This window comes from Cherax quadricarinatus, chromosome 48 (assembly GCF_038502225.1).
Source record: "Cherax quadricarinatus isolate ZL_2023a chromosome 48, ASM3850222v1, whole genome shotgun sequence".
Taxonomy (NCBI): Eukaryota; Metazoa; Arthropoda; class Malacostraca; order Decapoda; family Parastacidae; genus Cherax; species Cherax quadricarinatus.
The window spans coordinates 1,520,100-1,542,885 of record NC_091339.1 but is presented as its reverse complement, the minus strand read 5'-3'; the positions used below and the strand labels follow the sequence as shown (position 1 = coordinate 1,542,885).

Sequence of the window (22,786 nt, the reverse complement as noted above, 5' to 3'; positions counted from 1 at the left end):
CAATCTTGAATAGAATACGGCATACGTGCTGAGAAGGAGCTTATGAACCGTTGGCAGGAGAGGTGCAGCAGTCATAGGTGGTGTCACATTTGTTCAATGTGGAAGTAGGTCGTGCCCAAGAATTAGGCAAGCGAAGAATTCCCAAGTATTAAGATCCCAAGAAGTTGTAGTGTCTCCTACGTATGGACTGATGAAGCCACTGTGTGGCGAAACGTTTCCTCAATAAAGATACCCAAGAGTTGCACATGTGTCTAATTTATCAACATGTCGGTTCTCTGAACCATTCATCTACAGTAAATCATTTTAGTCATTCTTCTCTGTATGTTCTCTAATGAGTCTATGTCCATCCTGTAGTAAGGGGACCAAAACTGAGCAGCATAATCTAAATGAGGCCTCACTAGTGATGTATAGAGCTGTAAAATAACTTTTGGACTTCTGTTACTTATACTTCTTGAGATAAATCCAAGTAATCTGTTGGCCTTGTTGCGCACACTAAGGCACTGCTGTCTTGGCTTTAGACTTCTGCTTACCATGACTCCCAAGTCTTTTTCACATTCTGTATGACCAAGCTCTACTTCACCTAGATTATAGCTTCGAGGGTTATTTTCATTACCAAGGGCAAGTACCTTACACTTATCCACATTAAACTTCATCTGCCATTTTTCAGACCAAGACATTAATTTGTTCAAATCGTCCTGGAGTTCATTGATATCCTCCTCAGAGTGAATTATACGGCCTATCTTTGTATCATCAGCAAACTTACTCATGTCACAAGTAATCCCTTCATCAAGGTCATTAATGTAAATTATGAACAGGAGAGGGCCTAAAACTGATCCTTGTGGAACGCCACTAGTGACTAATCCCCATTCAGATTTCACTCCATTAATGGTAACTCTCTGCTTTCTATTGGTAAGCCATGCCTCAATCCATGCTAGAACATTACCTCCTATACCATGAGCTGCCACTTTTCATAAGAGTCTCTTGTGAGGTACTATGTCGAAGGCTTTACTAAAATCCAAATAAACAATATCATATTCCTTTTCACTGTCAACTGCCTCAAATGTTCTATTGAAGAACGTCAGTAAGTTTGTCAGGCAGGAACGACCTCTCGTGAATCCATGCTGAGATTCATTTATCAAGTTATGCTCTTCAAGGTGACTTCTGATAATGTCAGCTATAATTGATTCCAATAACTTGCCCACTATAGATGTCAGGCTTATTGGACGGTAATTTGAAGGAGTGGACTTATCCCCTGATTTGAATATAGGAACCACATTAGCCATCTTCCACAACTCTGGCACAACACTGGTAAGGATGGACGCATTGAATACACTCGTTAATGGCTGACTAAGCTCCATCTTGCATTCCTTAAGTACCCTGGAAAACAACTCATCGGGTCCCGGGGACTTATTTTGTTTTAGTTTGTCTATCTGTTTAATAACCATGTCCCTCGTGACAGTAATATTAGTTAACTTAAATTCATCAGGAACTAAATAATTGTTAATTACTGGAATCTCATTTACATCTTCCTGTGTAAAAACTGACAAAAAATAGTCATTAAATAAGGAACACATTTCCAGTTCACTATCCGTCAGCTGTCCATTCCCAGTTTTCAGAGGTCCTACTTTTTCCTTCACTTTCGTCCTATACACTTGAAAGAACCCCTTTGGATTAGTCTTTGATTCATTAGCAACTCTAATTTCATAGTCACGTTTAGCCTTTCTAATCGCCTTTTTTACTTCTCTTTTAAGCTGAACATACTGGTCAGTAAGGTTAACCTCTCCTCTTCTGATGCGCCTATAAATTCCCCTTTTCTCCCCTAATAGATGCTTTAGCCTCCTGTTAACCCATTTGGGATCGTTATTATTTGACCTAATTTCTCTCTGGGGAATGTATATACTCTGGGCACTGTGTACATTATTAAGAAAACAATCATAAAAGCAGATCCCTTCATATTCATAAGTATGATTATCGTCAATAAAATCATTAGCTAGATAACCCCAATCAAGATTAGACAGATGTTCCCTAAGTCCATTATAATCGGCAGAACGAAAATCAGGGATTTTTACTGTATTATCATTATTCTTGCATTCCCAATTAATGCTAAAAGTGATAGATTTGTGATCACTTGCGCCAAGCTCTTCAGTGATCTCCAGATTATTCACGAGTGTTTCCTTATTTGACAAGACTAGGTCTAGCAAATTATTACCCCTGGTAGGCTCAGTTACGCTCTGTTTCAGAAAACAGTCCTGAACTGTTTCCATAAAGTCACTGGACTCTAGATTACCTGTCAAAGAATTCCAGTCAATTTGACTAAAGTTAAAGTCCCCTACTATGACTATGTTACTGTGTCCAGAAGCCCTAACAATTTCGTCCCAAAGAAGTCTCCCTCTATCGTGATCCAAGCCTGGAGGTCGGTATATCACACCTAGAATCAGTTTTTCTTGACCCTCCACGAACTCTACCCAAACAGACTCTGTTACTGCTCCATCTATTTTTATACCTGTTTTTATGCAACAATTAATATTTTCTCGAACATACAATGCAACTCCTCCCCCCTTCCCATTACATCTATCCACATTGAACAACTTAAATCCCTCAATATTACACTCAGCAGTCATATCCCGACTCTTTGAATCACACCACGTTTCAGTTAATGCAATGATATCAAAGTTCCCAGCACATGCTACCAAACGAAGTTCATTAATTTTATTTCTTGCACTTCGACTGTTAGCATAAAATACCATCATATGTTTTTTCTTCTGCACATTTTTCCTATTCATCTTTGTTTTTACACAATTTCTGAAATTATCATTACCCAGAGTTACTCCATGACAGTTACTATTAAGATTCTTAATATCAGAGCATAAGTCAATATATCCATACTCATTATTTATCATTTCTAAACCCATACCTCTAACTAATCCTAGTTTAAAGTCCTAACAACCCCCTCAACTGAGTTAGCAAGAAAACCCACACTTGCCCTGGATAAGTGAACCCCATCCCTGGCATTTCGGCCATAGAAGTTGTCCCAGTTGTCAATGAATGGTACTGCATTATCCTTAGTGTTTATCCAGCCAACAATTAATACCAATGAAACAGAATGATTTGGAGAGCGTACAAATCTGTAGTGGAAGGAAGGTGGGGTAGGGGTCGGCCTAGTAAAGCTGGAGGGAGGTGGGTAAAGGAGGTTTTGCATGCGAGGGGCTTGAAATTTCAGCAAGCGTGCATGAACGTGTTAGGAGCAAGTGGAGACAAATGGTTTTTATGACTTGACGTGCTGTTAGAGTGTGAGCAAAGTAAAATTTATAAAGGAATTCAGGAAAACCGGCAGGCCGGACTTGAGTCCTAGAGGTGGGAAGTACAGTGCCTGAGCTCTGAAGGAGAGGTGTTGATGTTGCATTTTTTTTTTTTAACTGTAGTCTAGGCATGCCTCTGACAAGGCAGTGATGGAGTGAATTATGATGAAAGTGTTTCTTCTTTTTCGAGGTCACCCTGCCTTGATGGGAAATGGCCGATGTGTTAATATAATAATAATAATAATAAGGTTCAGCGTAAACCTAAAAGGGTGGTCTGGTGGCTAAAGCTCCTGCTTCACACACGGAGGGCCCGGGTTCGATTCCCGGCGGGTGGAAATTCCGACACGTTTCCTTACACCTATTGTCCTGTTCACCTAGCAGCAAATAGGTACCTGGGTGCTAGTCGACTGGTGTGGGTCGCATCCTGGGGGACAAGATTAAGGACCCCAATGGAAATAAGTTAGACAGTCCTCGATGACGCACTGACTTTCTTGGGTTATCCTGGGTGGCTAACCCTCCGGGGTTAAAAATCCGAACGAAATCTTATCTTATCTTATCTCTTATACAGCAGACGTGGAAATATAAGAACATAAGAAAGGAGGAACACTGCAGGAGGCCGGTTGGCCCATACTAGGCAGGTCCTTTACAATTCATCCCACTAACAAAACATTTGCCCAACCCAATTTTCAATGCTACCCAAGAAATAAGCTCTGATGTGAAAGTCCCACTCAAATCCAACCCCTCCCACTCATGTACTTATCCAACCTAAATTTGAAACTACCCAAAGTCCCAGCCTCAATAACCCAACTAGGTAGACTGTTCCACTCATCAACTACCCTATTTCCAAACCAATACTTTCCTATGTCCTTTCTAAATCTAAACTTATCTAATTTAAATCCATTACTGCGGGTTCTCACTTGGATAGACATCCTCAAGACCTTATTAATATCCCCTTTATTAATACCTATCTTCCACTTATACACTTCGATCAGGTCTCCCCTCATTCTTCGTCTAACAAGTGAATGTAACTTAAGAGTCTTCAATCTTTCTTTATAAGGAAGATTTCTAATGCTATGTATTAATTTAGTCATCCTACGCTAAATGTTTTCTAACGAATTTATGTCCATTCTGTAATATGGAGACCAGAATTGAGCTGCATAATCTAGGTGAGGCCTTACTAATGATGTATAAAGCTGCAGTATGACCTCTGGACTTCTGTTGCTTACACTTCTTGATATAAATCCCAGTAATCTATTTGCCTTATTGAAGATTGAGACACTTATGCAGCATATGGGAATCTTTATTCAGGAAACGTTTCGCCACACAGTGGCTTCATCAGTCCAATACAAAGAGGAAGGCGTAAGGAGAGGAGGAGTATGAGGTAATCAGTCCCTCAACCTGGAGTCGATGTGTTCAGTCCATCAAGATTGATGGATTGAACACATCGACTCCAGGTTGAGGGACTGATTACCTCATACTCCTCCTCTCCTTACACCTTCCTCTTTGTATTGGACTGATGAAGCCACTGTGTGGCGAAACGTTTCCTGAATAAAGATTCCCATATGCTGCATAAGTGTCTCAATCTTCAACTTGTCGGTTTTTCAAACTATTTGCCTTATTACGTACGCTTAGGCATTGCTGTCTTGGTTTAAGGTTGCTGCTCACCATAACCCCCAAGTCCTTTTCGCAATCTGTATGGCTAAGTTCTACATCATTTAACTTATAAGTACTAGGGTTATGGGCACTCCCAAGCTGAATAGAGTTTGTTTAAATCCTCCTGAAGTTCCATAACATCTACGTTTGAATCAATTATCCTACCTATCTTTGTGTCATCGGCGAATTTGCTCATATCACTAGTAATTCCCTCATAAAGATCATTGATATATATTATAAACAACAACGGGCCCAAGACTGATCCCTGTGGAACGCCACTTGTTACAGATCCCCACTCGGATTTAACCCCATTTATGGACACTCTCTGCTTCCTGTCAGTGAGCCATGACTCGATCCACGAGAGCACTTTTCCCCCAATGCCTTGAGCTGCCACTTTTTTTAACAGTCTATGGTGCGGAACTCTATCAAAAGACTTACTAAAATCTAAGTAAATAATATCAAATTCTTTATCGTGGTCAACAGCCTCAAAAGCTTTACTGAAGAAAGTTAATAAATTAGTTTGACAAGACTGGCCTCTTGTGAATCCATGCTGAGTATCATTAATCAAGCTATGCTTATCGAGATGGCTTCTTATAATCTCAGCTATAATTGACTCTAGTAATTTGCCTACAATTGAGGTCAGGCTTATTGGGCGGTAATTTGACGGTAACGACTTGTAATTCCTATTTTTAAAACAGGGGACATTAGCCATCTTCCACATATCAGACACTACACCTGTTTGAAGAGATAAAAATATTAGTTAATGGTTCACAGAGTTCCATTTTGCATTCCTTAAGAACCCTTGAAAAAACCTCATCAGGACCCGGCGACTTATTTTGCTTCAGTCGGTCTATCTGCTTCACAACCATTTCACTAGTGACTGTGATGTTACATAATTTATCTTCTTCTAGCCCACTATAAAAATTAATTACTGGAATATTGTTAGTGTCTTCCTGTGTAAAATCTGAGAGAAAATAATTATTTAAAATTGAGCACATTTCGTTCTCTTTGTCAGTGAGGTGCCCATAGTTATTTTTAAGGGGACCTACCTTATCTCTAACTTTTGTTCTATAGACCTGGAAAAAACTTTTTGGGTTAGTTTTAGAATCCCTAGCAACTTTAATTTCATAGTCCCTTTTAGCTTTACTTATCCCCTTTTTAATGTCCCTCTTAATGTCAATATACTGATTCATAAGATGACCCTCACCTCTTTTGATACGCCTATAAATTCCTTTCTTATGCCCTAGTAGATATTTGAGCCTATTATTCATCCATTTTGGGTCATTTCTATTTGATCTAATTTCTTTATACGGGATAAACGTTCTTTGAGCAGCATGTATAGTGTTCAGAAAACTGTCATATTGATAGCTCTCTTCGTTACCCCAGTCAACAGATGATAAGTGTTCTCTAAGCCCATCGTAATCTGCTAAGCGAAAATCTGGGACTGTTACTGAGTTATCGCTACTATCGTACTTCCATTCAATGCTAAATGTAATTGATTTGTGGTCGCTAGCACCCAGTTCCTCTGAAATTTCTAAATTATTAACAAGGGATTCATTGTTTGCCAGAACTAAGTCAAGCAGGTTATTTCCCCTTGTAGGTTCTGTCACAAACTGCTTCAAAAAACAATCCTTAACTACTTCTAAGAAGTCGTATGATTCTAAATTCCCAGTCAAGAAATTCCAATCAATATGACTAAAGTTGAAGTCTCCTAGAATTACTACATTATCGTGCCTTGTGGCCTTAACAATTTCCTCCCATAGTAGTCTCCCTTTGTTCCTATCTAAGTTTGGGGGACGGTATATCACTCCTATAATCAGTTTTTCATGCCCCTCTGAAAATTCTATCCAAACAGACTCTGTGTTACTTCAGACTTAATACCCGTTTTTATGCAACAGTTCAAGCGATCTCGGACATACAATGCCACCCCACCCCCCTTCCCGATACTTCTATCTACTTGGAACAATTTAAAACCCTGAATATGACATTCCGCAGGCATGTCCCGACTTTTTTAATTAAACCACGTCTCAGTTAAGGCAAATACATCAATGTTACCTGCACTAGCAACTAATCTCAACTCGTCCATCTTATTCCTAGCACTACGGCAATTAGCATAAACATTGAAAGACTCTCCTTTCTCTTTACCTTTCCTGCTCATTTCTGTTTTTCTACCAAACCTATTACTGTCCTTATCACAGAAAGTCACTGGCTTTTCAATATCTACCTCGTTCTGCTTATTACTAGTTCCCCTAGAACTCGTAATATTACTACACTGGGACTTCACTGTTTTCCTGCCAAAACCCATACCACTAACTAATCCTAGTTTAAAGTCCTAACAGCTCCCTCCACTGCAGTTGCCAGTGTTTCCACCCCAGACCTAGATAAATGAACCCCATCCCTGGCATACATGTCATTTCTGCCATAGAAGAGGTCCCAGTTGTCATTGAATGTTACCGCATTTTCCTTACAGTATTTGTCCAGCCAGCAATTGACACCAATTGCCCTGGGCAACCATTCATTTCCAACTCCTCTCCTTGGCAAAATACCACATATGACAGGGTTCCCACCCTTACTCCTAATTATTTCTATTGCTGACCTATACCTGCTAATCAGGTCTTCACTCCTACGTCTGCCAGCATCGTTGCCTCTAGCACTGAGACAGATAATAGGATTGCTCCCATTATCTCTCATGATGTCATCCAGACGGCTAACAATATCCTCCATCCCAGCCCCAGAAGAGCAAATTCTCTGTCTCCTACTCCTGTCCTTCAAGCAGAACGCCCTATCAATATACCTAACTTGGCTATCCCCAACAACAACAATATTCTTACCTTCCTTGATGTCGTTCGTCGTGACGTTCCCAGTAGTCGACTCACATTCGTCGGGTAGCACTGAGAATGTATTAGATGTTTCCACAACAGTTTCCACGGCAGTCTCTTTCTTCTTCATCGTTTCTACCTTTCCATTTGTCTTCTTGATCGTCAACTTCGTTCCCTGCTGACCAACCACTGACCAGTTTCCCTTCTTGACCTGAGGACTCAAAACAGGAGGACTACTACGAATCTTCTTGTTTTCCTCGGTCAGTCGCCGAATCTCCATCTTCGCCATCCTCAATTCTTCCTTAAGTTGTTGGTAAAGTTGCTCGATGGAGGGCATCTTGCTTTAATTCGTAGAGAGCGCGCAAACAGGTCTTCACAGAGCTAGTACACGTCACCACTGCGCAAAAGCCAACTCAATCAGGAGCTACTGCGCAGCACGTCCGCACGGCCCAATAGCGATGCGAACACTGAAATAGCCATGCGAACACTGAGTGGGTCCAACAAATAATTTTTGACTAGTAGATTGGACACCATGAAGGAAGGTTAAATCAAGTGTGTTTACTCTCAACAACGCCATCAACATATATACACAATATTGTCAAGTACTGAGCATTAACGAAGTCAATATTAATTACCTGAGGCCCTAAGCACTGAAAGAAAGCAACAGACTAGACATGTGACTGAATCACTGGCTACCCTGTATCCTACCAGGTTAAAACGAAACCTACGTACATGTCTGCAATAAGACACAGTGGGTGTGCACATCCTCAAATGAGTTTACTGAATCTAAGAGTGTGCAAAATTCTCTGCGGGAAATGTTTTCTTGCTGATGAATGACTCGGTACTGTTGGCCCAGCTTAAAACCCAGCCTGAACAAGGCACCCGTATAGATGTGTACGAATGGTATATAATACCGACAAGATGAGAGTAAGACACATGTGCAACATCTGGGTATCTTTATTGTAGACGTTTCGCCATCCAGTGGCTTTATCAATACAAATTCCAGGACATAACTTGAAGACAATAGAACTATGTACAGAAGATGAGGTAATCAGTCCCTCAACCTAGGAGTAGGTGCGAACAGCACCATAGTCGTGGAGATTCTGAAGCAGAAGAAAGAATATAAGTGCCAGGATTCTTTCTTCTGCTTCAGAATCTCCACGACTATGGTGCTGTTCGCACCTACTCCTAGGTTGAGGGACTGATTACCTCATCTTCTGTACATAGTTCTACTGTCTTCAAGTTATGTCCTGGAATTTGTATTGATAAAGCCACTGGATGGCGAAACGTCTACAATAAAGATACCCAGATGTTGCACATGTGTCTTACTCTCATCTTGTCGGTATTATATACCATTCGTACACAACTTGTCAGACACTGCAACATCATGGAATCTTAATTCTGAGGACATGTACATAACCTTCACGACTACGACAACTACTACTACAACTAACCCATCTCTTTGGGAAGGACCTACTTCCACTGGGGAATCCCGCCTACCAGTGAATTTGCCCTCGTCTGCTTCACCTGACGTTACTATATAAGCGCCAGGATTCTTTCTTCTGCTTCAGAATCTCCACTATGGTGCTGTTCGCACCTACTCCTAGGTTGAGGGACTGATTACCTCATCTTCTGTACATAGTTCTACTGTCTTCAAGTTATGTCCTGGAATTTGTATTGATAAAGCCACTGGATGGCGAAACGTCTACAATAAAGATACCCAGATGTTGCACGTGTCTTACTCTCACCCGTATAGATGTTTGGTCGCTCCCGGTTCCGGGTTTAATTCTGTTGTTATTCAAGGGCTAGGGCAGGGGGGGTTAGGTGAAGCCTGTTGGAGTCATACAGTGCCAATTCCGTGTATCAAGGGTCCCCCCACTGGCAATTCCTCAAATTTTCCAGCTGCAGGTGACAATTCTGCAGGGCCAGTCGGCGTTTCTAACGTTCTTGGTCAGTTATATATAGGCCTGGGTGGCAGTAGACTAGGCTGGCGTGTGCTCCTCCATAATTCACTTTAATCTCAAGTAACCCGTTTACTTATTTTTTCCCAGAACCTTCTTTGTCTGTGGAAAACAAGGACAAAATTCGCAACAGTGGTGGATGAATAAGTGAGGAAACCGAGACGTCACATGAGAGTTCTCCATCCCACAGCTATCAATTTAGCCAAACACCCTGATAAAAGCCTATTGTAACCTCTGTAATTTTATAAAATTACAGAGGTTTCTTATTTTAAGTATTTATCTTAGATTATCAAACTGTATCAACTGCTCCTTCCTGCAGTTTTGTTTAAAACAATTAAAGCTGACCATGTCCACTTTAGATGATATAACAAACTCACTTTTGACAGCTTCGACTTGATATCAATGATAACCATGTCTGCCTTAAGTGATGTAGCGAACATCTTATTGATGATAGTAGCACCATCAACGTTGCCTATGCACTATACATGTACACAATAATAATAATAATAATAATAAATCGGGAGAAGCGCTAAACACGGAGGGGTAGTGCAACGCCCGGAAAATATGAGGCAATCAATCAATCATTCCTCCCCTAGGAAGGGAAGGAATGATCCAGTTCCTTGAAACAAAGAGCCCCTCACTGGCATCAATGAACCACTCTCGAGGGGAAATATATTGAATCCCCACAATGCCACGTCCAAATAATCTAAAATTTTAGCGTTTTAACAAGGTTATGCTTCAGCTCCTGGGGCTCTTGATGAGCATGAGCTCTGGGCCCCACTAATGTTGTGTTTATGAAGGTTGGCCTCCAAATCTCAGGCCTCTTGAGACTTCTTGAAAGCATATTCATAATAACTTACCCGAGTTATCTTGAATTTTACTGCCATTTCACAGGTTTCAGTTCTCGCTTAATTAAAGATGGTATTGACAGGAACATACGGACGCGGCTGTACAGCCTCCAATCGAACATTCAGCGGCTGAATAGCAGTACTTCGTCCGATGGGCAAACCACCAACAGCGGCAATATTACCACAAAATAGGTAGCAGCTCCGTAGCAGTTCATAGATGACTTATCAGTAAGAAAGGAAAGAGTGGCAGGCAAACTTGATTTTGGCCATGTTGCTGGAATTGTAGCAGTGGCCACAAAGGGATCAGACGAAGATCTTCACACAGGAAACAAGCATAAAAGCTCTAGTTGGCTATGGCTGTCTCCCATATACTTCTCCAAGGAGTATATGGGAGACAAGGAAGACCATTCAAGAAAGACCGTCTCATTGAGTGACTCCAGTTAGGTATGGAGACTGGGAGTAACAGATGTGCCAGCCACCACCTTGAGTTTGAAGATAATCAACCTCCCAGGTATCCTGCACAAACACAATTCGAATTTGACCATGAAATCTACAGAAAATTATCCTAAAACCGGCACACGTATGAGAGTGTGAGGGCCAGTTTATCAAACATTTCACCAGCTGTACTCGACTGAAGATTAAAAAGTTGCACCCTTATTTCGCAGTACAAAATACTCTAATGGTTGCGGGGCTCAGTGAGGATTCTCTTTTTGGGGTGAATGTGAGGAGTGTTAAAAGGAGAGAGTAAATGGATTGGACGTGTGTGGTGAGATCTAGTGGGGATCAAGGGGCAGCAGTCTGATGGAAAACAGTTTTCGAGGGTCTTGTAAAACGAAGTAATTCTCAGGCTTTGTTATTCACCTAGTAAGTCTGAAGTTGTAAAAAAAATTAGCATCCCTGCATCATATCTCCAAAGACCCCAACAAGAGAAGGCACAAAATGTCCTAGGTCCCAGGATTAAAAAGTATAAGAAATCAATCAACCGAGGACGGGGAACAGCAACATTACCCAAAATGTTAAATTCCTTTTTTTCTCAATAATAATTGAATTTATTAAGCGCTAAACGGAAGAGGTTCCTTGATGTGAACGGTTGAAATACCTTGATTAGTATTTCTGGAACGCAGGGAATGCATTATAATATACACTTAAAAAATCCTAGGACTAGTCCCAAAATTGCACACGAAAATCACTCCCTACGAAAGCAAAAATTTCGGCAGATGTAACATTTCCCTAATGAAAAGCAGGGACGTCACGAGTACGCTAAAATACAACACGATAAGCATCAGGTGTCCAAGATTGTTCAACTGCCTCCCAGCATACATAAGGGGGATTACCAATAGGCTCACCCAGTGCTGTTTTTAAGAAGGTGCTAGACAGGCACCTAAAATCAGTACCCGACAAGCCGGGCTGTAGTTCGTACATCGATTTGCGTGTCACAGACAGGGCCGCAGGGGCGTTGACCCCCGAAACCCTCTCCAGGTATACCTGAGATCACATTTTTTTTAACTCCTAGCCAAATGCAAACTACTACTAAGACAAGTACTACCTCAATCACCCTGTGGAACTCAGAATTCTCGGTTTCCAGCTACCTGTTAATTATAAGATACACATACAACATTTAGGTATCTTAAATGTTGAAACGTTTTATTAATAATGATACCTAAATGTTGCATGTGTGTCCTACGCATAAACTTATCCGTATTTCGTACCATATATAACATGATACCCGTAAATAATAGACAGCAAATACAGGAGCGAACAAGTACCGAACCATATCAAACAGCAAGAGTGGTGCCTGTAGTCAACCTCCTTTTTCATCTATCCACTCATCAAAGACGTGTTACCAGCGAAAGGGTAGCTCAACTTACAGGCGAGTGGAAATGAAGAATACATAATTCTCTGTACACAGCAAGCATATCCACTGCCACAGTCACGCTGGTTGGAACAGCTCTAGCCAGTGTGGCCAACATTCATTATTACTATTATTGCATTCATGGGGACTGCGCTAAACTCGTAAAGATCATAAAGTTCCTGGGGAAATGAGAGTCCATCAGGTTCGATCCCAGAATTGGGAGATCAGGCCCGATTCCATGGATCAAGAGCCCCTTAGCAGCATCAAGGAACTTCCCCTGAGCAATAGAGAAGGGAGCAAGTAACATGATCATCCGTGCTGAAGAGAGCAAGTGACATGATCATCCGTGCTGAGCAAGGTCAGGTTATATCACCCACCTGTTGTTGCTGTTGCTGCTGCTACACCAATGACTGTACCTGTCCAACACGACGTGTGTTAAGATCTAAACACTGTAGGTTATCCATAATATTTACTGTGTAAATAATAAACTGTAATAGTTTATAATACATTATACTATAATAGCTTATAATACATAAGTTTATGATATATTAGTTTATAATAATTTTATTAGTTAATAATACATTATATGAGTTTATAATGCATTATATGAGTTTATAATACATTTATTAGTTTATAATACATTATATTAACTTATAATACATTATAAGTCGTTTGTTTTCAGAGGCGTTCTATATAATTTAAAAGGTTTTCAGGTACGTGAATTATACCAAAACAAACAGTTTGGGGACAATGAACAATTACTTTATTTATTTACAAATTCAATAACGCACAAGTGCAAACACAAATTACTACACAGTTCAAAATCAATACCACCAACAATTCATTATATCAGAAATACATTATCTTTTCTCGGGGATAATTTCAATTATCACCAAAATATACAAATTCATCCACTTCTAAAAATTTTTTTTTTACAATTTTCTTCTCTTAAAATAACAAGTTCCTCCTCTTCATCGAAACACTAAATGTACCGAGTTCTGGTGGGTGGTATGGGTGGGGGTTGAGGTGGGTGTTGTTGGGGGGTGGGGGGTGTGAGGTAGTGGGTGGGGGTGGGAGGTTGTGGGTGGGGGTGGGGGTCAGGGTGGTGCGTGTCCAAATGTATTACTTTAATGGGATCAGTAGCTATTAAATTAAAATTTTAAATAAATTTTTATTTCACTGTATTTAGTTACATAGACTCCTTGTTGCTTGCATTATTCACTAATTTTAAAGCTTTAGATTTAATGCGAGCACTGAGTGCTGCTTCTGTGTTTAATATTGGCGGTAATAAAACCTGAAGAGAGATGTACTCTGAGAAAATTCGTATATATAATGAAACTGTTTTCAACTTTAGCCCTAAATCTAGAAATTATTTTGGTCACAATGGGAGGCTATTAATTTAAACTTCCGAGGTAATTTCCTGCTCTCTAAAATACTTCTATTACGAGAGGTTAGAATGTTACTGTTAATGTTACACTAGGATACTATTCCGGCTACGTCAGTTCTTGAGGATCACACAAAATTAAAAATAAAAAGATAATCTCTTTACAAATGTGATTTAAAAACCCTTTCTCCAAAAATAAACTTTAGTCTGCCATATAAAAATTACTTAAGATTCAGACAAACGTTCAGTCATACAGTTCTAGTACACAATTTCTTAACACTGAGACACAAAGACGAATCAGGACCTGAGTTTACATCAGAATTGTTATTGCAAAAAAATATTATTAGCACGTGTAAACTGCTGTGGTTTACCCCTCCCCCACTTCCCCTAGCAAACAGTCTCATGGTGATATATAGCTCGTGATGATGGAACGTATCAACTCCTGACTCCATTATAAGAAACATCCCATGAAACACTAGAAAAATATTAATAATAGGTTAGAGGATAATATACTTCAAACAGTATTTTCTGTCATTCCGTAAACACATCGCTTTTAGCAGATTTTGATTTGATAAGCAGAAAATGTTTCCGACTTGATATGATTATTATTATTTTATCCTTACAGTATGTGAACTTTTTGACGATTTCTTCATTACGGTTTAATGTTATCTCGTTATGTTTGCTCTCAGTCATGTCTTGAGAGTTAGATTTACCATAGGATTCAATCCTAGAATCCAAAATACAAAAGACAATACCTGTTACCTTGGATCTGTTGTACATCACAGACATCCTACCGAGAATTTAACTTCAATGAGACAAAATGTGTTAACAGAGTATAATTTGTATTTATAAAGTATTAGATCATAACAAAATGCTAGTTATCCAGAAGTTAGATGTGACCAAGTTTCTTTTCCAAGATATCATTTCCTTTACCCACAAGCCTATTTGAGGTTCATTGTCTTGAGTCATACATCGAAATACTAACCTAATTCAACTTCTCTATCTGGGTAAGTTTCTGAAAGGAAAGGAGGTTCAAATCACCAATATTTGCCTACCTTTTAACCCCGTGATATATACAAATAATTACTGATTTGTTATTATAAACATGTTTTGAACTGTAAAACATTTATAGGCTACATATACCAAATGCATATGCCATGAAAATCACAAGTAATTTATATTCTACGACTTCAGGAAGGGTAAACAATGTGACGTCTCAAAGGTACACTATTCTGTTGCGATAGGTCCAAAATGGAAATCTTGCACAGAATTAAACCGGAATCCCCTTTCTCTCCTAGTTGCCATTGTATCCCAAACTCTCCTACCAACGTGCACCACACTTCATCTACTTCTTCAGGTGTTACAGGATATAGAGGCACAAATGTAGTATAATTCGATTGAATTATATTGTATGTCTTTTTCCAGGTCTATGCGGTTCCCCTATCTCTTCATACCAGGATAATCTTCAAAGACTAAGGAAACTATGCCTTGGGAAGTTCTTCTTCTTATGACCAGAGCTTTGGTAAGATGGGTAAGGAAGAAGGATGGGTGAAAATAAATGGTATAAAATACCGACACAATGGAAACAAACACATATGCAGTTTAATGTGATCCTTTATTGACAACGTTCCGCCCACACAGTGGGCTTTTTCAAGTCACAAACAGATCTATCTGGGGTGGAAGGTACGGGAGTATTTATAGTCAGGTTCAGAATGTTGAGGTCAGATGGAGAATGCTGCATCTGATGATCTACCGGGTGGGGTTATAGAGTCTTGGGTAGCTTGGCAGGGGTATTGGACAAGTTGTGAGTAGACCTTATGCAGTGTTCTATGTTCTTATGTGGGATAGCGATGAACCTGACTATAAATACTCCCGTACCTTCCACCCCAGATAGATCTGTTTGTGACTTGAAAAAGCCCACTGTGTGGGCGAAACGTTGTCAATAAAGGATCACAATAAACTGCATATGTGTTTATGTTTCCAAGAAGGATGGGTAAGGATAGAAATATTGGAAAAGGGTGAGAGAAGGGAGAGAGAGGTAGGATATAAAAGTTAAGTGGCCCAACCACTTTGGTGTAATTTAAAAAGTGTATGTGGAATAATAAAATATTCTTGAAGGGGTATAATACTAACCCATCAGAGTCACATAGATATAACAGATATACCAGTACATGACTCTGAATTGGCAGTAAATATACAAGTTGCCATTTTTTTTTTTGCGATTGCGCAACGGATATTTAAGCGGCAATGAAGTCAATAATTTTCTGGCCAGTTTATAAAGAATTACTTGACACAATAGCTTCTTACAAGGTGGTGTCCCGCCATAGTAAATGTAGCATAATTTTAACAGTAGAATGTTATACAAGATGTCTCCGTAATTGGGGGCGATGATTTTCTTAGTAAACATAGAAGGGTTCTGGTGTTACCCAATCATCTTCATCTGCAGGGAGGTTGCTCAATATCATTGGTCGATGGTAATCGTCTTTATGGATAAAACGACGGACCCTCTGTGGGAGAGTCATTCTTTGAGTCCTGTGAGGAGTATTGATGATATAATCCGTGGTATTTTCAACTTGGAGAGGATGTTCTCTATCTGGCATGTAGAGTTATTGCATTGCATAGAGTTGTTTCTTCTTCAGGGTGTCAAGGCGTACACTTGGGAAGTATCTGTGCTGTGTATACCTGTGACCAATTTCGAGGACTCTTCTACCCTTGCAGTCCAGCCTGATGCGAGGCTTCCTGTTGACCACCTGGTCAACAAAGTTGTTTGTACTAGTGACCCACATGCCCACAAAGCCACATTACCCGACTATCAATAAATTATAGCTCTGCAATACTACCCGAAAAATCGTTAAGAAACGAGAGGAGTTTCGGCCTATTCTATTCTTTGTTCTAGGCAATTCATGACCCTACAGATTCAGCACTTCTCCGTGAATATACGGTAATAACAATAAATTATTATTATTTACTTATTGCACAACCCAAGCCCCTTGTACCTCAATGAATGACAGAGGTCTAATAGCTGTTCTCCAGAACCCTCAAGAGCGAGAGGAGCCGTTGTATAACTCCTTCATGAAAACTAGGAGTTACTCCAAGAGGTTCATGAGCTGGAGATGAACACCCTCAAGCATGGCAACTGTAGATGAACACCCTCAAGATGCACAGGAGCTACAGATCAACACCCAAGAGTCGCAGCTGTATATAAAAAGCCTTAAGAGGCCCAGAAATTGAAACTCAACCCAGTTAATCAGATGAAATTAGGTTGGCTGTATCCAGAGACTTTATCGTGAAGGGAAGTGATGCAGTCTCTCTGGCTTATCATGGAGACTAATAAAACTATCTTAATGAAACTTAAAGGAGTTTCTCTCCTATGAAAGATATGCTACACCAAAGCGTATGTAATTCTTAAATGCTTAAATAAGCTTAAAATCTTAAATATAAATAAAAAAATGGTTTAGAATTAAAATGAAATGTGCTGCACAATTTTCTGGTGCTCCAGAATGGTAAACATGATACCCTATACTTTTGTGAAACTGGCAAATTCGCACTACAAAGCAACTTAAAAGAGCCGAAACTTTCTTGAGACACAATACATCTGAGCTGAAAGATTTAAGTCGATAAAAATAAGGATTCTCATGTTATCAGACGGAAAAAATATTTAAATTTGTTGAAAAAATGGCAAATTGATCTCTATACAGCTTATAACCAATTCAAAACTTCCACTAAGTGCAATACATCAAGTGTTGAAAGCTTCAAAAGACTTAATTCTGAGAATGCACAAAAACCAATAATACATTTTTTATGTATATATAGTGGACCCCTGCCTTACGATATTAATCCGTTCCTGAAAGCTCATCGTAAGCCGAAATTATCGTAAGGCGAATTAATTTTCCCCGTAAGAAATAATGGAAATCAAATTAATCCGTGCAAGACACCCCAAAGTATGAAAAAATAATTTTTTTACCACATGAAATATTAATTTTAATACACACAAACTGAAGAAGACATGCACAATTACTACTCTACTAAAAATAGAATACATGACACCTTTATTGAAAATCTGGTGATGATTGATGGGATGGGAGGAGGGGAGTGTGTAGAAGTTATTGTTTAGAAGGGGAATCCCCTTCCATTAGGACTTGAGGTATCAAGTCCTTTTCCGGGGTTACTTCCCTTCTTCTTTTAATGCCACTAGGACCAGCTTGAGTCACTGGACCTCTGTCGCACAACAAACCTGTCCATAGAGGTCTGTACCTCCCGTTCCTTTAAGACTTTCCTAAAATGGGCCATAACAGTGTCATTGTAATAGTCACCAGCACGGCTTGCAGTAGCTGTGTCAGGGTGATTTTCATCCATAAAGGTTTGCAGTTCAACCCACTTTGCACACATTTCCTTAATCTTTGAAGTAGGCAACTTCCTCAATTTCTCTCTCCCCTCCTCTGAAGCAGTTTCCTCAGGTCTGGCCTCTTGCTGTTGAAGATGATCTTGCAGCTCTTCAGTGGTTAGTTCATTGTCCTCCTCCACCAACTCTTTCACATCCTCCCCACTAACCTCCAACCCCATGGACTTTCCCAATGCCACAATAGATTCCACAACTGGCATAGGCCCCCGAGGGTTAGCCCCAAACACTTCAAAATCCCTTTCTTCTACACATTGTGGCCACAGTTTCTTCCAAGCAGAGTTCAAGGTCCTCTTAGTCACTCCCTCCCAAGCCTTACCTATAAGGTTTACACAAATGAGGATGCTAAAGTGATCTTCCCAAAACTCTCTTAGAGTCAATCGAGTATCTGAGGTTTCTTCAAAGCACTTTTGAAACATAGCTTTTGTGTAGAGTTTTTTGAAGTTTGAAATGACCTGCTGGTCCATGGGCTGCAGGAGAGGAGTGGTATTAGGAGGCAAAAACTTGACCTTAATGAAGCTCATGTCCCTAGAAAGTCGCTCTGCCAAGTCTGAAGGATGACCAGGAGCACTGTCTAATACCAGGAGGCACTTAAGGTCCAATTTCTTTTCCATTAGGTAATTTTTCACAGTGGGGGCAAATGCATGGTGTAACCAGTCATAGAAAAGGTCCCTAGTGACCCATGTCGTACTGTTTGCCCTCCACATCACACACAAATTAGCCTTGACGACATTGTTTTGCCTGAACGCTCTGGGAGTTTCAGAGTGATACACCAATAAAGGCTTCACTTTGCAATCACCACTAGCATTGGCACACATGAGAAGAGTAAGCCTGTCTTTCATAGGCTTATGTCCTGGGAGTGCCTTTTCCTCCTCAGTAATGTAGGTCCTGCTTGGCATTTTCTTCCAAAACAGGCCTGTTTCGTCACAATTAAACACTTGTTCAGGTTGCATTTCTTCACTGTCTATGTAATCCTTGAATTCCTTCACATATTTTTCAGCCGCTTTTTTGTCCGAACTGGCAGCCTCACCATGCCTCATCACACTATGTATGCCACTACGATTCTTAAATCTCTCAAACCAACCTTTGCTGGCCTTAAATTCACTCACATCACCACTAGTTGCAGGCTTTTTTCTAATTAAATCGTCATGCAACTTCCTAGCCTTTTCACATATGATCCCTTGAGAGATGCTATCTCCTGCTATCTGTTTTTCGTTTATCCACACCAATAACAGTCTCTCAACATCTTCTATCACTTGTGATCTCTGTTTCGAAAACAAACTTGCACCTTTTGCAAGAACAGCTTCCTTGATTGCCGTTTTGTTGGCCACGATAGTAGAGATGGTTGATTGGGGTTTGGTATACAACCTGGCCAGCTCCGAGACACGCACTCCACTTTCGTACTTAGCAATTATCTCTTTTTTCATTTCCATAGTAATTTTCACCCTTTTTCCCGCAGGGTTGGCACTAGAAGCTTTCTTGGGACCCATGGTGACTTATTTTGCAGCTACAATCACTAAAAACACTCTGATAATATGAAATGTACCGAATGTATGTGTGGATGCGACCACACTGGCTGGCTTGTAAACACTGGCACGCACGGGACAGCTGAGGCCATGCGTAGGACGCGTTCCCGACCAATCACGTGAGGCAAAATTTTTGCGTTAAAATGTATCGTATGAGGTATGGCGGATTTAACGTAACGCGATGCCATCGTAAGGCGGGGGTCCACTGTATGTATTTGGCAAACATGCACCTATAGAGGATAAATTAATCTCAACTATCATTCGGGTTAGATACATCAGCATTGTAAATTTACACAAGTTCAAAAGAACTCTATTACCACATGCAAAAATGACTACAAAGCCCAACAGCAGTCTGAATATTCCTCTATGTGTGATGCACCAGCAGTGAAAAATTGAAGGTAATCAGAAGAGGCATTAAAGCTATTTTAAAGAAATCACTATTTTTATTTATGGAAGTGGCAAATTAGGACCTACCAAGCCCAAAAGCAATCTGAATCTAACTTTGAGCAAGATACGTCAACGTTGAAAATTTGAAGCTAATTAGAAGAGGAGTTTTAAAGTTATCACATGGTCCGACTACCGCTACAGGTATTTCCTATAGGGACATACTTAAGTTACAGGGTCTACGCCTTAAGTGCACATGTATTGTATACCCTCAACTCTCATTATCTGTTGTCTCCTAGCTCAGACTGAAAGATTTCAACACTATGTATCCAGCCCATCCCTGTGATAGAATATGCCAGGGAAATATAGTTGGCTTCCGTTCCCATTATGTAAATACTAATGTATCTAATTTTACTAAATAAAAGAAGCGCATTAATTATTCGTATATCAGAGGATGATAGAATACTACTGAGCGATATCACTACAGTCATTTTGTGTGGGGTAAGCCAGAGATACTGGAGTGAGTGGTGGAGTAGGAAATGCCCACAGTATGAGGATGCTCCTGGGTGAAATGTACTGGTACGCGCGCTCCCGGGGCAGCTGTGGAGGTATCAGCGTGAGATGTCTAGCGTGCACCGCCTCATGTTAATGAGGTCATCCTCCGCTTGTTAACTAGTCCATTCGTATCTGCTCAAATTCTCTATACTTTTGAAGCGACGAGTTGAAGACTTTATGGCCTCCACATTATCTTCTGGTTCTGAAATAATATTGAGATTAACTGTAGCTGCAAAGGTTATTTTAAAACAATATTTAGTGTCATTCGATTATGCAAAATAATTAATATCTCAGTCTTAATATCTACTATTATGGATAACAGACACAGTGAAATCCTGAATATCAACTTCTTGTGAAGCATTTTATATAATGCAGGATCACCAAATTAAAACAATAAACATTAACTTGAAACTGTGGAAAGAATAACATCTCAACATAAAAAAAATACAGAAGCAATAATACCTACCTCTTAAACTGAGTTTGTCCATAGTTGAAGTTTGTACTGGGATATTTGTCTATCACTCCACTCCTCGCTTTGGGTTCTGAAATGTTATTGTATTAATCTCTCCATAAAATCTTTAACATCAGTCACTGGTTGTGCAAATATTTATATCAATACATGACTGAAATAATTTTATTATGCAACATATTGAAATGATTTTTATTAACTGCACAGAGTTTTCATAACTGCTCAAGATTGTATTAATAACAAATGTATCTTAATAGCAAGAAAATTCCAATATATCTCACCTAGTGGGCACTCAGGAGATTGTGTCTTCACCTTGTGGTTGTGATACACAAACCCATTAAGAGGGATGTAATCACAACTGGGTCACACGTTTTCACCTAAAAGAGATCACTTTTAAAAATACACAATTTAAAAGCCCGTCCTTATATCCTACTTGTAAACGAACGCCCTTACAGCAGTCAATGTAAAAGAAAAACACGTCCCTTCCAGCTTGTAAAAAAAAAAGTTCCTATAGCATTCATCAAAATATAAAAAAAAAACCACTGCAGAAATCCTCAATAATACTTCATACAAACACGTGTTTATTACAATCATTAAAAAATTATTTCTTTTAAAAAGGGTAGTTACTTTAGTTTGTTTATTTACAAAAAAAATCGCTTTCAAAATACATGAGCTCATAGACAATATTAAAAATATCGCATTATAAAAACAAGTCAATATAGTAATCATTAAAAACCTTTGCAAAAATAACGTCCTTATAAAATATCCCATTTACAAAAAATAACATCTCTATAAAAGTTATTTAAAATATCCTATTACAAAATACGCCTGAACAGAAGTTAATAAAATATACCATTCCAAAAATTAGAATTTATTACAAATATATTGGAAAAAAACACCACTTTACTTTCTGAAATATGTTAAATATTAACCTAAACAGAACGATATACTTGTTATTATGATGTGCAGAGAGAACTTGTGCTGCCTTTTCGCATGTCAAGCACCTGAAGGTGCAAGGTGACTTACAAATGATGTACAGTCGGCTCACAGGGAGGACACGGTGGATTCCAACCGTGTGAGCCCTGTTGAGTGCTCAGTATTCTAAGTTATCATGTACTGCGGTATACTGTATAAGCTAAACTGAAGTACTGCGTATACCGACTAATAGAATCTGCAGAGTACTGCATATACTGAATCTAAAATACGAAGTGCTGCGGAATACTGAATAATCCTAACAGTGAGGTACTGCAGTATACTAAAAAACCTAAAATGTGGCGTACTGCAGTATACTGAATCTAAACTGTGACGTACTGCAGTATACTGAATCTAAACTGTGACGTACTGCAGTATACTGAATCTAAACTGTGACGTACTGCAGTATACTGAATCTAAACTGTGACGTACTGCAGTATACTGAATCTAAACTGTGACGTACTGCAGTATACTGAATCTAAACTGTGACGTACTGCAGTATACTGAATCTAAACTGTGACGTACTGCAGTATACTGAATCTAAACTGTGACGTACTGCAGTATACTGAATCTAAACTGTGACGTACTGCAGTATACTGAATCTAAACTGTGACGTACTGCAGTATACTGAATCTAAACTGTGACGTGCTGCAGTATACTGAATC

The 22,786-nt window shown here is 39.5% G+C and overlaps 1 protein-coding gene across 3 annotated transcripts in view; it reads right to left on the bottom strand.

The window, feature by feature from the left end:
- Nucleotides 1-13,043: 13,043 nt before the first annotated feature.
- The window catches only part of LOC128696114 (tigger transposable element-derived protein 1), a 134,746-nt gene continuing 125,003 nt past the window's right edge, over nt 13,044-22,786 (bottom strand). For all 3 annotated transcript variants that reach the window (XM_053787203.2, XM_053787202.2, XM_053787200.2), the window contains exons 2-4: nt 21,431-21,526; nt 21,147-21,222; nt 13,044-20,882 (exon numbers count right to left, since the gene is read on the bottom strand). In XM_053787203.2, coding sequence (XP_053643178.2) covers nt 18,008-19,705 — 1,698 coding nt within the window. In that variant the 5' untranslated portion in view covers nt 19,706-20,882; nt 21,147-21,222; nt 21,431-21,526 and the 3' untranslated portion in view covers nt 13,044-18,007. The remainder of the gene's footprint in view (nt 20,883-21,146; nt 21,223-21,430; nt 21,527-22,786) is intronic.